The sequence below is a fragment of the Ptychodera flava genome, chromosome 19 (genome assembly GCF_041260155.1).
Source record: "Ptychodera flava strain L36383 chromosome 19, AS_Pfla_20210202, whole genome shotgun sequence".
Classification (NCBI taxonomy): Eukaryota; Metazoa; Hemichordata; class Enteropneusta; family Ptychoderidae; genus Ptychodera; species Ptychodera flava.
The window spans coordinates 37,236,374-37,252,043 of record NC_091946.1 but is presented as its reverse complement, the minus strand read 5'-3'; the positions used below and the strand labels follow the sequence as shown (position 1 = coordinate 37,252,043).

The 15,670-nt window shown below is 36.2% G+C and overlaps 1 protein-coding gene across 1 annotated transcript; it reads right to left on the bottom strand.

The window, feature by feature from the left end:
• Positions 1-5,905: 5,905 nt before the first annotated feature.
• LOC139118193 (uncharacterized) lies at positions 5,906-13,839 on the bottom strand. The gene is made up of 3 exons (XM_070681486.1): positions 13,835-13,839; positions 9,810-9,876; positions 5,906-8,521 (listed from the first exon to the last, which is right to left on the bottom strand). Exons 1-3 carry the CDS (start codon positions 13,837-13,839, stop codon positions 8,180-8,182), a joined length of 414 nt encoding a protein of 137 aa, XP_070537587.1. The 3' UTR covers positions 5,906-8,179.
• Between the last annotated feature and the right edge of the window lie 1,831 nt (positions 13,840-15,670).

Here is a 15,670-nt window from a genome sequence, read left to right as displayed (position 1 = left end):
TTGTCCGGAGAGAGTGACGTCACACATTGCAAAACTCGTTACGTAATCATCAACCCATGTGCATGTTTGCCACCTGCTAAAGCCAAAATGTACACTCGCCAACAAAAATGAGGATAAAATATTTCATGAAGGAAAAGATCAGCCAGATGATACTGTAATTCAGGAAGTATCAGTACCTCATATCACCTTTACCTCAAAGCAAGTTTAGTGACTGGGAGAACAATTGACTTACAGTTAATTAAAGCTAATCGGAAAACAATAGATCACGGGACCGTGAATAGATCGAGGAATGTCACTTCAACTATGGATGTACAAAAATCTATTTTTATACATCAATGCGTCAACTGTCTACAGACAGAAGGTGTCCCGCTGTTTGAAAAGATCCTGTTTTGCGCAAACTACGGTGGCCCAAAACTACCTGTTCTCCGCATTCAAAGTCTGCGTCGCAATCAAATGTTTTTCTCTCACATATGTCTCTGCATTCAAAGTCTGCGTCGCAATCAATTGTTTTTCTCTCACATATGTCTCTGCATTCAAAGTCTGCGTCGCAATCAATTGTTTTTCTCTCACATATGTCTCCGCATTCAAAGTCTGCGTCGCAATCAAATGTTTTTCTCTCACATAAGCTTATGTCTCCGCATTCAAAGTCTGCGTCGCAATCAATTGTTTTTCTCTCACATATGTCTCCGCATTCAAAGTCTGCGTCGCAATCAAATGTTTTTCTCTCACATATGTCTCCGCATTCCAAGTCTGCGTCGCAATCAAATGTTTTTCTCTCACATATGTCTCCGCATTCAAAGTCTGCGTCGCAATCAAATGTTTTTCTCTCACATATGTCTCCGCATTCAAAGTCTGCGTCGCAATCAAATGTTTTTCTCTCACACGTCTCCGCATTCAAAGTCTGCGTCGCAATCAAATGTTTTTCTCTCACACGTCTCCGCATTCAAAGTCTGCGTCGCAATCAAATGTTTTTCTCTCACATATATCTCCGCATTCAAAGTCTGCGTCGCAATCAAATGTTTTTCTCTCACATATGTCTCCGCATTCCAAGTCTGCGTCGCATTCAATTGTTTTTCTCTCACATATGTCTCCGAGGTATGCCTCAGTGTACGTTATTCCGCGAAGCATAATTTCTATCGAACAGCGCTCTCAGACGGTCGCTATTGACAACGACGAACATTGTATCAAGTTATTTTCAATAGATTATCGATCGAAAATTTGTTTGGACGGGCCGGGCGCTCGTGTGTTGAGGTCACGTCATAAACATTTCCACAATAACCCATATATTGACATATGCAAAATCAAGTAAAAACACAGTCAACAGCAAAACGATCTTCAACTCGTCATTTCATAAAAAAAGAGGGAAACTAAAAAAAATAAAACCATAGAGTTTTAGTTACCCTTCATGATATGTGTCATACCAAATATTATAAAAAATAACAGCGAAATGAAAAAGTTAAACCAACGGTTTTTTTCAGATGTATTTTTCATTTTACGATGTGTCTACTCTGCTCGATTTCCCATAGAAAACAATTGCTTTTAATGTACAGAACAGACCGTACAACTATCGCTCGTTCAAATTTCTCAATTCTGAACCATAGTGAAAAGTGGCACGGTGTTTCCTTGATATATATACAAAATTGCTGTCGTTTTAGTTTTTTGAATTTCTCGACGAAACTTGTTTTAGTTGCATTTTATTTTTCCGATCGCTGAATTTTTGCTCTTGCCCTCAATAAAATGGCGATCTTACAGCGTTTGCATATGCAGAATCAGGGTCTAATATTGACCCATTTTAATCGGTTAGCGTCTCTTAAATTATACAGACCAAATACCAGTCAGGTTGTTGTAATTTATACCAAATTTTGGCGAATATTAACTATGAAAATCCCAGTAAACTGCAAGAATAACACAGAACAGAGGCGAACGGGCGTAGAGTCTCCACTGTAATCGTGCAGTGAACGTTATCGATCGATATCCTTTTGTCCGAAATTGATACATTGTTGTCTCGCTCACTCGCGTGTAGTCCCCCGTTCACAATGGCGCCAAACTACGCCGAGGTGCGCCAAAATGTGCCGAAACGTACGTAAAAGTATCACCAAAACTAAAAAAATTGTCGTCGATTTAATTTCAGTACAGGAAACCAACGGATACCTTCAATGTTGATATTTAAGTGTATAAGTCAATATATGGGTTATTGTGGAAATGTTTATGACGTGACCTCAACACACGAGCGCCCGGCACAAGCGGCGTCCAAACAAATTTTCGATCGATAATCTATTGAAAATAACTTGATACAATGTTCGTCGTTGTCAATAGCGACCGTCTGAAGAGCGCTGTTCGATAGAAATTATGCTTCGCGGAATAACGTACACTGAGGCATACCTCGGAGACATATGTGAGAGAAAAACAATTGAATGCGACGCAGACTTGGAATGCGGAGACATATGTGAGAGAAAAACATTTGATTGCGACGCAGACTTTGAATGCGGAGACATATGTGAGAGAAAAACATTTGATTGCGACGCAGACTTTGAATGCGGAGACATAAGCTTATGTGAGAGAAAAACATTTGATTGCGACGCAGACTTTGAATGCGGAGACATATGTGAGAGAAAAACAATTGAATGCGACGCAGACTTTGAATGCGGAGACATATGTGAGAGAAAAACATTTGATTGCGACGCAGACTTTGAATGCGGAGACATATGTGAGAGAAAAACAATTGATTGCGACGCAGACTTTGAATGCGGAGACATAAGCTTATGTGAGAGAAAAACATTTGATTGCGACGCAGACTTTGAATGCGGAGACATATGTGAGAGAAAAACAATTGATTGCGACGCAGACTTTGAATGCAGAGACATATGTGAGAGAAAAACATATGATTGCGACGCAGACTTTGAATGCGGAGAACAGGTAGTTTTGGGCCACCGTAGCAAACCTTTAGAGTACTGTGCTTAGGGACAACTTTTGTGTCGTTGTCACGCTGAACTGATAACGCGAAGGCAATTGTGACCTCGAACTGGCAAGATATCCAACCGTATGGTTCTCTTACTTTGCGTGGTTTTCCTCCGTCACTGTTGGTAGCTGCATGGAGGTGAAAAAAAGTTACCGCCCGTGATAGTGAAAGCATAGACCTTCCAGCTCAAGGGTCTATGCTGAAAGCAAGGAATTAGGTTCGCAATGACGGTGGAGCAATGTCAAGCTGTACGTGAATCATGCAGAAACATATCTCATAACCATATCTGATATCTACTTGTCTATGCTCTGGAGATGACTTTGTAAAATCATAGACATCGTATTCTCTAGGTTCTGTAAGGCCTGCAGTCAATCGGTTTTTGGAGATCAATCAGAGTAGATCGCTTGAGATAACCGTGGCGCACTTCACATTGATCTGTGACCGTCTAAAACATGTATTCGTTAACCGCTCTAGGCTAATCAACATGAGTTCTGATCAATAGGCAGGCTTCACCCGCCTGCTAACTGGTGTGACATACAACCCAAGACTCTAACAACTTGCTATTGTTCTAATGTTTTACACGCTTATTATGTTTAATTGCTGTTTAATCAAAGTTGTGCGTTCACATTGTAAGGTAGGATGCAGCTCGAGGGTAGATACTTGACTCTCGAACTTTTCCAATTTTTTTCTGATCTACCACTTGTGGCGATTCATTTAAAGATTTTGGCGTAAGAACATTTTTTGCGTCTTAGTTTTTCGGAAATCCAAAATTTATTGTTCTCCATAAAACATGGAATGACGGCCATTTTGAATTTCAAAATCGGGAAATCTTCGATAATTTGTTTCGGCAGAAGCAAAATTTGCACTGCAACCTTGCTTTGTCTCGATTTGAAAGAGATTTATATTGTTGGAAGATTCCTTGAGGAAAGTTTAAGCAAAAGTTCTGTCTTTTCCCTTTCGAGGAGCACACTACCTTAATTTAAAAGCAACCTTGCCACGATCATGTTTGTTCAAGCTTCAATGTATATTTATGTTGGTAACAAAAATAATCATCTGCATGAACATCTTTTTACAGATTTTTTGTAGGAATCTACGATGCGACAATGTACATACAGCGATGATTGTTCCTGCACACTTGTTATGCTAATTTACCATCAGCTGTGATGTGGTCTTGTAAAAATGCCGTCACTACTCAGGCCACACTCGATATCACAGATTGAAGATGGAGGTCATGCATTCCATAGCTTTGTGTTTAAGAGTCATTCAAACTTCGGAGACACTGATCCGCCCTTTCACCTGTTTTCGTTTTATTTTATTTTCAACATCGGCGAAGGCGAAGAGCAAGTCGGGATCAATGGGAGAGTCCTTGCCGGGGAAAGGTGAAAAATAAGCTGGAATCAAACAATGGAGGAGATGCAGAGTAATTGATAATGCTAACCCGTCTCTCTAAGTTTTCCATCACTCATCTGATCCAGAATATTACTGCGATATTTGATCTCCCAAGTCTTAATTTTGGTCAATAACGTAGTCTTATCTGATTTAGTATGTACATTTTCCCTCGAGCACAGGATTTATAAAACGACACAAATAAGAAAGACTAAAATAACTTTCGATTAACGCCTATGAGGCTGTTAATTTTTCCTGCACGCTGAGTAATGGTGGCACCGTTTACATGTTTGCATCGCTTCAACGAATTTTCACTATCCCCAAATAAGGAAATGTACAGATACGATACAATTTAACATACATAATAAGTGCATTTTTATGCAAAGTCATAGAATATTAATATTAGAAATGATACGTTTATACGATTTGGTAGAACACTGTGTACCTGAAATTTCTATCAAGGCGGACTTTCGTTGTGACATAAGGTGGAACGTGAAGGTAATAAGTGATAATACTAAAATGCGTCTTTGTTATGCTAAGTCACCTGTGGAAATGGCGTAACCCGTATTCATAGTGGAACAATTGTTTTGCCTGTCAGAACACTACAGACCTTTCCAGCATTCATTTCGATCAGTCAGTGAACTAACTTCTTTCAATCTGGTTGTCTCTAAATCATTGCTTCATGTAATCCATGTATAAATGATCAACGACCTATCTCTGCACTACAAATATTTCAAAGGGATTATAATTTGAGAGAGGAACAAAACAAAGGCTTTAAAAAGGTGTCACTTTGTTCTGCCGAATACTTTTTCCAGGCATAGAGAAGAATGGTGCAAAATATTGTGCATTACTTTGATAAACGGGCTTTGAAAAATACCAATACTGTCAAAATGAATGCAAGTCGAAAATTTCATATGAAATCAGAGTGGGAATGAATTACTATTACGTGGCCGTAGAGGTAAACATTTTGTCTAAAATTAATTACCCTGTCATAACAGCCCCAATCCGAAAAAGAGGCAGGCTTCAAATCTTCTTGATATCTACAGTAACTGTTTCAGAGCCATCACTGACGAGTCATGCGTTGAGAGTGACGAGACGATGACCGACACAGTGAACGCTTGTAAAAGCATGGAGGTAGCAACCAAGGTGTAATAGAACACCTGTTCAGTATATCACGAATGTCTTTCAATCGATCGACCTAACAGATTTTGAAAACGAAAAACAAGGGAGAGCAAAGAACACCCAAGAAAGTAAAACAGTGATGTACAATTGTTGAACTATCACGCTTATGAGTCTCAGGTATTAATAAATTATTCACATTCATATCATTGATATGATCAAATGCTCCGTAGTAAGTTGAATATCTTTACCACCGTCATGATAGATAAGTAGAGCAGTTTATTGTTTTGAAATCCAATTCAAATGATGGTATCAGGCTTGGCAGTGACTGCTGTCAGCTCAAGCCAATACTTCTTTTCAGTAGATTAAGGTTGGGTGAAAATCAATCCATAAAGCTAACAATTTTGCATTGTTTTCATCAATTTTCTGTTTATTTTATTTAATATCTATTTAGCTTGGATTGACAAGGATGAAATGAAATAGGAGATATAATAGCATAGAAGCTACAACAATCATCTTAATTAACTCGATCATGAAACTCAAAAGTTCGTACTGTTTGTTACACAGAGTAAACACTGATGATTACTGGAAAACGTATTTTCATTCAATGCTCTGGTCGCCTAAACTGAAACAAAAATTCAAAAATTAACAGGACATCCGTTTCAGTTAAATCCTGGTATTGATACCTTGCGCGTGCTTGAGACATTCTACATTTTAAAAACTTGTCAGCAATGTAGGAATCTAACAATTTGTTTCAGAAACTTATCATGTAAGGTTGGGAAGTGGGAAGATGGTGGTGGTTCAAATCGTGATTTCGTTATTGAGATTTCGTACTTCAAAAAGAAAATAAGAAAGAGATAATACTAAAAAAAATATTATTCCAAATGTGCCTTAATCATACATATGCTAATAGTTTCATATCTGGGTAAACACTCATACAGACTTTTTACCTGACTAACGTTGTCTGATTATGTCCACTTATGATGTAAATGCGCGATATCACAATTTCTTTATGATTATTCACATCAAATGTGCTATTCGACAGAATTATCGACAGGTTAATATTCAAGTAGACATACGTATTGTAGGATATCACAGAGTTTTCGACCCGATGATTTGACTAGAAAATGTAAAATTGTCATTTTAAAGTAAAATACAACATCAAAGGAATATAATTGATGTCCACTGTGAATATAAAGATATGAGAAATTATCTAAAAAATACAAATAAACGAGATCTCCTACACTTATATAAATCTTAAAAACTAATACGCGGCGATGTAGGATCTCAGTATTGTTTGTTTCTCTGGCTAACTTGCGTATTTAACAAACATCATTGATGAGCAAAACAGTTTGATTTCTACTACAAGCTTGATTTATACCATATATAATATACTAGAACATGAAATATAAGCATGATTAAATCCCAAATATAAGACATGAAACATTCCATGTTTTACACCGAAAGATAAAAAATTAAACAATTTTGTGATAGGTCAACATTATGATCCAGTATGGATGCAAGGATATATCAAATGGTTTAATTGGTGGGTTAGAGACTTGAAAAAAGTATGATGTTTATAATCAAGATCAATTTTATTAAGAATGTTTATCATGCCTCATCGTGAACTAGTATTCAGAAAAAAAGTGTGCTTACGGCTTGGCAATTACAAAATGTAGAGTAGAATATCTGTGTGAGAGATTTTGTCACGAGCACATTCATGATATTTGTAAAATCACACTATCATTCTAATGTACCAATCGGCGAAATATTTTATGCCTTTGTCTTCTAATCTAAATAATGTGACAAAAGATTGGCCTAGTTTGGCGCTGCACTTTTGGACATAAAAATTACAGATTGATTTATGAGTCTTGTGATCGTCACTTAGGGCAAAAATATTGTTACACTAAACATTGAGCTTGGCGAATATTACAAAATTACAAGCTTGATTTCCCATTTGTAAAGTCTACGATGCCAAATACCTGTAACGGTTCGATGATTGAAAAGTTGTATTTCAAGAGAGAGACATCACAAGGCATTTCGGAACTCGGAAAATGTTCTTCCAAACACCCGTGATGAACAGCAAAGTTGCTAAGTCTCATGACTTAGCATGAAGAATATGTATTCATTACATATTATTGTAAGGTGATGTAGAAGTAAAGATTATCTGAAAGTTACATAAATCGTTGATGAACTTTTGCCAAATTCTCTTCTATATATGCTGGCTTCCATACCTCATGGCAAGATAATTTCTGATGTAATACTGGGTCACCAATAAGTTGTGACAGTGTGAATATAAGTCCTAAGGTTATAGACACTCAAACACAATCAACTTAAAAGCATGTTAAGTTTACTCCTGGTTATAATTAATAAAGGTGAGAAAATAAGAATTTCACCCATATCATCGCTGAAATTTGTTTTAATCACGAACGTTCATAAAAACATATCTTTCTTTCTCGCTTAATGATAGTAATTCTAGAAGGATTCTGAAACCTCTGTTAATCACGGTGAAAACTACGAAGAACACTTCATTTACGTTAGAAATGCATGCGTACATTTAATAGAGTTTAGTGGTCAGTATAGTGACGTACTTAATGCTTTGATACTACTACTACTACTACTACTACTACTACTACTACTACTACTACTACTACTACTACTACTACTACTATACTACTACTACATGTGCGAATTCTATCGATTCTGTTGCTATCATCAACATGACTCTGGAAGGAGGTAGCTTGGGACTCTTCCTTGTTGGTCGCTCTCATCATCGTTGTTGTCAGCTTTTAGAAATTCAGGCACTTCATCCTGGGTGCTGACAGGGTGAATATAGTCATCATTCACATCACCGCTTTCTCGTATAGCCATGTAGAAATTAGGATCTCCTTGATTGACCTCACCAGGTTTCTGGCCTTCGAAGGGCTCCGGCATCTCAGTGTACCTGTTCATAGTGCTTTCCTCAGGGGCATCAGGTTTGAAGATGTCTAGATTTTTAGGCTCGTCAGGCAGAGTGCGCATCATCAACCAATCTGGAGTTGGTGACTGGTCGCCTTCCTGAAAGGCACATTAAATCATTAAGTGCTGGTTGGACTAAGGAGGTAGAAATGACCTTCACAGTCCTTGTTATAGATAGAGTCGCCCTACAGGTACAGGGCGCCTGCAAGCTGATTAATACTGAGAGTGTGTCACTTGCGTGAAGGATCTACGACAGCCAGAAGCCTGGCTATTACAAGGTTGGGTCACTCTTTTGCGATGTGATCTATGGATACAATTATGCCTTTTCAAGGCTTCGTATCGTTCATACTACAGTCTCTGTAAAGGTGAATGTAGTCTTTCAAAAATGCTACATTTACAGGCGGAGCATGGCAGGGGTTGTTAGATTACTTACTCTGGGAGCGTGTTGTGGGTGATTCTGCAAAAGAACAGTGATTCGGGAAAGCTACGATACCAAGGTAGACGTTTAGGACATCCTCTAAAAATTTTGCAAATGTCCAGGGAGAATGTTTGTTTTGATTAACGGTACCAAAAGCTGATTAACAGGCAATTCAACCAGGTGCATGTTACGTTTCTTTGATAGTGATCTTCTGTTTTGCATAATAATATTTCTAGAAATTAGCTTTTATTAAACAATTATTATCATGTCCAATAAATGTCACGCTGGTCATTCAAAAACTCTGACTACGATCTTGAAAATGTCATTTGCTAAGTTAATATTCAAACAAAATATTTATTTACGTATTTCATAATGAATCAAGATTTTGGAAAAATTTCTTCCCATCATTCTCTGTTTCAGTGAGAATTGTTAACTTCATAAATGTAATAAATGTAATAACATGAGTCTTAGTATGACTTATAAGTCTAACACCATATTAGTATTTTTGATGCTGAGGGCTAACCTTATGTAAGTAAACGCCTGTAGTTCAAGCAACCCGAAAAATGACCGACAAAACAGCAATAAAATTGGCCGAACACTATGCTGAGCGGGACTAGACAGCATACTCACGCTGCATCCATTTCACATTTAGCATACATATCGTGTACGTTTCAGAGAAAGATTCTCTCTGGATGTGCCTTTTCATATGGTCGGTCAAAGTGTGACTAGATGCAGTATCGTCTCTTGCTAACATTATTGTATTTAACCAGTTTTATTCGTAATTAGCAGCCAGTGAGCTGCAGGCGTTGCAGAAGGGAAAATAACTTACAAAGCTTGTACTCTCTACTGTAAGCTATGTTTTTAAAACACAGAAATAAAGTGACCACATTACTATTTTGATGAGTATATTACGAAAAGTGAACATTTAAAAAGACTAAACCAGAAACAAATTAACTTCATTTAACTTACCGAAGGTAGGCCTCTTCTATCAACTGAAATCACCGTTTCCTTTGTTCGTTCATTGATAAACTTGCTTCTGCGTGCAAAATAGATTATACAAGCACATTTTTTGAAAATGCAAGACTATTGTTTCTGCCGGCTTTTGTCCGAATGAATATGTGTTTATATGCGACGGAATGCAGACAATTATCGCATAATACATATCAGGAACAGTAATTCAAGTATTATATGAATGAACGTAATCGAAAATAATGATAACGGAATGATCACTTTCTCACAACAGAAAACCAATAAAAAGATGCCTGTGAAAAAAACAATTGTTTTTGGTCTTACTTTAAGCAGTAGTCCTATCCTTCAACTTTAAATGCTAAACCCAGAATAAGTTGGATAAAAACATATTGAATTTTTTCGCTCTCGGTAAGAATTGTAAGAACTAACCCGGTTCGCGTACGCCAATACAGTATCAGGCCAACCGTAACAAGGATGAAAAACAATACAATAGCAATTGTAGATACGCTGACCAAGGCAATAATACAGTTTTCGGTCGATTGTTCAACTGAAGGAATTAAAAGAAAAAAAATCAACCGCAAATAAATAATTTCTGTGAGTTTTCAATGCGTTATCTAAAACAGCTTTAACATGAAGTGTGATGTTGTCCAATGATGTTCATCCAAGCATAATGGACTAGACTTGGACAAACGTTACACTGTACTGTAATTCGCAATTCAATGGGAAATATAGGGAACGAGAGCGTGGAATAATAATTTGTAACGATTATGACACGTATAATAAATGTTATACTATGACAGAACCCATGGCCTCGGAGGGCGCTCTGTGGCATTCCGAAGGTATTTCCCGAGAGATACGGTGTATTCTGCCGCCAGTACTTTTCCAAGCGAAGAAAAGCACTGGCGGCAGAATACACCGTATCTCTCGGGAAATACCTTCGGAACGCAACAGAGCGCCCTCCGAGGCCTTCGGGTTCAACAGATATTCCCCAATTTAGTCGATCGCCGTCGAAAGAAACAGCTAATCGCGACACGACATGGTTGCATATAGATTCTATATAGTATGATATGCTGTCAATGAACTTTTCATCAGCAGTGAGCTCACTGATTGGCTTAGGGAAATTTTCTAGTACTTATATGTTATTATTTCGATGTGGAGTTCACTCTATCGCTGTATTTCCATCTCGACTGAGACAACAAAACACAAACAAACAAACACGTTTCAGGACAGAAATCCGAAATATTTTAACAATAAGATCAACTATAACAAAAATTCGAATAACTTAAACTTCAAAATTGTGCGCGAATTTGGATTTAGATCCGAGTACGGTACGGCTGAACTGCATGCGGCGGTCGGAAGACGGTCGGTGCATGGACAGAATCTGGCGATGAAACACGCTTTGAATAGTTGTTTCCTGTGGCCGCGATATTGAATGTAAAGTGGAGGCCGAAGTTGAAAACTCCTTCGCTGATTTGAGTATTGGAAAATGGCCGGTTAAAAGGTTTTTAACTTGGTGGATACATCATTGCAAGGATTGTGAAGTACTGATCGCCGCCTTGTTTTCAGTAATCGTTGTCGGCCGTGACCACACATTTGTCTGAGCCATGGCCGACACGGGTACTACACTATCGCTTGTCGTTGTTGAATTTGTCATCAACCCCACTCAATATGTTACCCATTTGCAGTTGTTGATCTTCGTTGTCGACTGATTTATGGTAACTGGATATCGAATCTAACCCATTTAGTCGCTGGGCTAGAGGGAGTCTGCGTGCACCCCCACAGGATAACAAACCTGTATCTTTCAGAAGCCTTGGGATCCCTAGAATAGGAAATGGAATTTTAACAGAAAAAATATAGGGATGGAATAGCTGTTATAGTCATGTTTTGAAGGGTACCGCAAAATCACGATTTTTCAACCCAATTGCATTTTCGTCAAATCTGTCTTCTTGTAAGTCATGTGCTGAGCTTATTTTTTAACATAACCTCACTTGTTTGGTATCATTAGAAAGGTAATTTATTCTTCTTTAAGATGACATATTGTACTATGCAATATCTTCCACAGTTTTTGTGAAATATGACCAAAACATACCCATACCCCTAAATTTAACATTGCAAATTACAGTAAATCTCAAATTCTACCAATTTTTTAGCTTGGCATAATAAAAAATGCAATGCTTTGTATGAAATCTGTTTTATTTGATACAGGGACATGTCAGAAATATGAAATAGACTTTTAACAGAAAAAATATTGGGACTCTACAGCTGTAATAGTCATATTTTGCAGGGTACCGCAAAATCACAGTGTTGCAGATTTGCATGCATTTTTGTTAAACCTGTCTTCCTACAAGTCATCTGCTGAGCTTGATTTAGAATATAATCTCAATTGTTAGGTATCATTAAAAGATAATTTACTAATCTTTAAAATGAAATATTGTTTTGAAATATTGTAACATGCAATATATTGTATAGCATTCATGAAATATGACCAAAACTTACAAAGCTAATATCAAATTCTAAACATTTTTTAGCTAGACACAAAAAATCTGGCCGTTTTTGCTATTAAATCTCTTTTATTTGGTACAGGGTCATGTCAAAAATATGAAATAGACTTTTAACAGAAAAAATATTGGGATTCTACAGCTGTAACAGTCATATTTCGAAGGGTACCGCAAAATCGCAGTGTTGCAGATTTGCATGCATTTTTGTTAAACTTGTCTTCATATAGGTCATCTGCTGAGCTTGTTAGTTATCATTAGAAAGATAAATTACTAATCTTTGAAATGAAATATTGTAACTTGCAATATCTTGTAAAGTATTCATGATATAAACCAAAACTTACCCCTTACACCAAAGTTTACATTGAAAATTGCCGTCATAGCTAAAATCGAATTCTACAAATTTTTTAGCTAGACACAAAAAGTCTGGCTGTTTTTAAGATTCAATCTGTTTTATATGGTACAGGGACATATAAGAAATATGAAATAGACTTTAACAGAAAAAATATTGGGATTCGACAGCTGTAACAGTCATATTTTGAAGGGTGCCGCCAAACCACAGTGTTGCAGATATGCATGCATTTTTGTTATATCTGTCTTCTTATAAGTGAGCTGCTGAGCTTGTTATTGAATATAACCTCACTTGTTAGGTATTATTAGAAAGATAATTTACTAATCTTTAAAATGAAATATTGTAACATGCAATATCTAGTATACTATTCATGAAATATGACCAAAACGTACCCCTTACCCCACAGTTTGCCGTCATAGCTAAAATCAAATTCTACAAATTTTTTTTAGCTAGACAAAAAAATCCGGCCGTTTTTGCTATTAAATCTGTTTTATTTGGTACAGAGACATATCCGAAATATGAAATAGACTTTAACAGAAACAATATTGGGATTCTATGGCTGTAACTGGTATATTCTGCGGGATACTGCAAAATCACAGCTGTGCAGACTCATATGCGTTTTTGTTAATTTTGTCCGATTGTAGGACATCTGCTGAGCTTAACTCATTACATAAACATGTTTATTTGGTACCATTGAAAAGGTAATTTAGTAGTTTTTAAAATGACATATTGTTATATGCCATATCCTTTGTAGTTTTCATGAACATGACGAAAACTTACCCCATACAACAAAGTTTATATCGAAATCACTTTCGTAGCTATCGTCAAATTCTGCCAATTTTCTGGCTAGACATAACAAATAAGGCAATGTTTCATATGAAATCTGTTTATTGCTACTGGGGAATGTCAGAAATATGAAATAGACTTTTAACATAAAATATATTGGGCTCTACAGCTGTAACAGTCATATTTTGAAGGGTATCGCAAAATCACAGTATTGCCAACTCGCATGCTCTTTTGTTAAATCTGTCTTCTTATAAGTCATCTGCTGAGCTTGAGTTTTGACATAAACTGGCTTGTTAGGCATCAATAAAAAGTTAATTTACTAGTTTTAAAAAAATGACACATTGTAACATGCATATCTTGTTTAGGTTTCATGAAATAGGACCAAAGCTTACCCCATACCCCAAGTTTACACAGCAAATTACTGCAAATCTGAAACTCTACCATTTTTTACAATTTATTAACTTTGTATACAAAAGGCAATGTTTGTATGCAACCAATGAAATCTGTGTTTTTGTTAAAAAGTATGTCACAAATACGAAATTAACTTTTATAGGGAATATAATATGATTTGATTGTCTTTTGGATCATATTTGGAAGGGTACCCAGGTATCAGGGCAAATTTGTCGAAACACATACATTTGACATATATTGGTTCCCCTCCAAAAATGATCCAAATGGCTACTAAATTGTATCATCTTCCCATTAAAAGTTAATTTTATACTTGTAACATACTTTTTAACAAATAAAATCAGATTTCATACAAGAATTGCCTTTTGTATTATGTGTAGCAAAAAATGGTAGAATTTAAGATAAGCCGTAATTTGCGATTTGAACTTTTGGGGTATGGGGTAAAGTTTGACCATATTTTAGAAAAACTATGAAGGACATTGCATATTACAATATGTCATCTTAAAGAAGAATAAATTGCCCTACTAATGATACCTCACAAGCCAGGTTGTGTTACAAAATAAGCTCAGCAGATGACTTACAAGAAGAAGAATTTAACAAAAAAGGTGCCAGTCTGTGGTACTGCGATTTTGCATTTCCCTTCAAAATATGGCTGTTACAACTATACAATCCAAATATTTTTTCTGTTAAAAGTCTATTTCACATATCTCGCATGACCAAGTACCAAATACAACAGATTTAATACCAAAACAGAGCTCTTTTTATCATGTCTAGCTAAAAATTAGCGGAATTTGATCACGTTGTTTGACAGTACTTTCTATATAAACCTTGGGGTATGGGGTAAGTTTTGGTCATATTCCAAGAAAACTGTACAAGGATTTGCCTCTTACAATATCTCATTGTAAAGACCAGTTAATTACCTTTATAATGATAATGAACAAGCCAGGTTATAATCAATAAAAGCTCAGCAGACGACTTATAAGAAGACAGATTTAACAAAAACGAATGCGAATCATTTTGCTGTACCCTTAAAATACAGCTGTTACAGCTATAGAATCCCAATATTTTTTCTGTTAAAAGTCTATTTCATATTCTTAACGTGTGTCAGCACCAAATAAAACAGATTTCATACAAAACATTGCCCTATTTTTTATATCTAGGTGAAAATTGGTAGAATTCGACATTAGCTATGATAGTAATGTCCAATGTAAACTTTGAGGTATGGGGTATGTTTTGGTCATATTTCGTGACACCTAAAGAAGATATTGCATATAACAATATGTCACCTTAAAAACTAATAAATTACCTTCTAATAATACCTAACAAGGCAGGTTATATTTAATAACAAGCTCAGTAGATGATTTATAAGAAGACATATTTAACAAAAACGCATGCGAGTCATTACTGAGATTTTGCGGTACCCCTCAAAATACGACTGTTACAGCTATAAAGTCCCAATATTTTTTCTGTTAAAAGTTATTTCGTATTTCGATATGGTAAAATTCAAAATAAGACAGATTTCATACAAAAAGATGCCCAATTTTTTATGTCTGGGTAAAAAATTGTAGAATTTGATATTAGCTATGACTGTAGTTTTCGATGTAAACTTTGGGGTATGGAGTAAGTTTTGGTCATATTCATGAAAACTATACTAGATATTCCATGTTACAATGTGTCATTAAAAAGATTAGTAAATTATCTTATTTATAATGATACCTAACAAGTGAGGTTATATTCAAAAACAAGCTCAGCAGATGACTTAAAGGAAGACAGGTTCAACAAAAATGCATGCAAATCTGCAACTCTTGATTTTGCGGTAC

Coding starts and splice junctions, on each gene's coding strand:
- LOC139118193 (XM_070681486.1), bottom strand. Junction 8,522..9,809: donor ATAGAAGAGGCCTACCTTCG/GTAAGTTAAATG, acceptor TGTGCCTTTCAG/GAAGGCGACCAGTCACCAAC.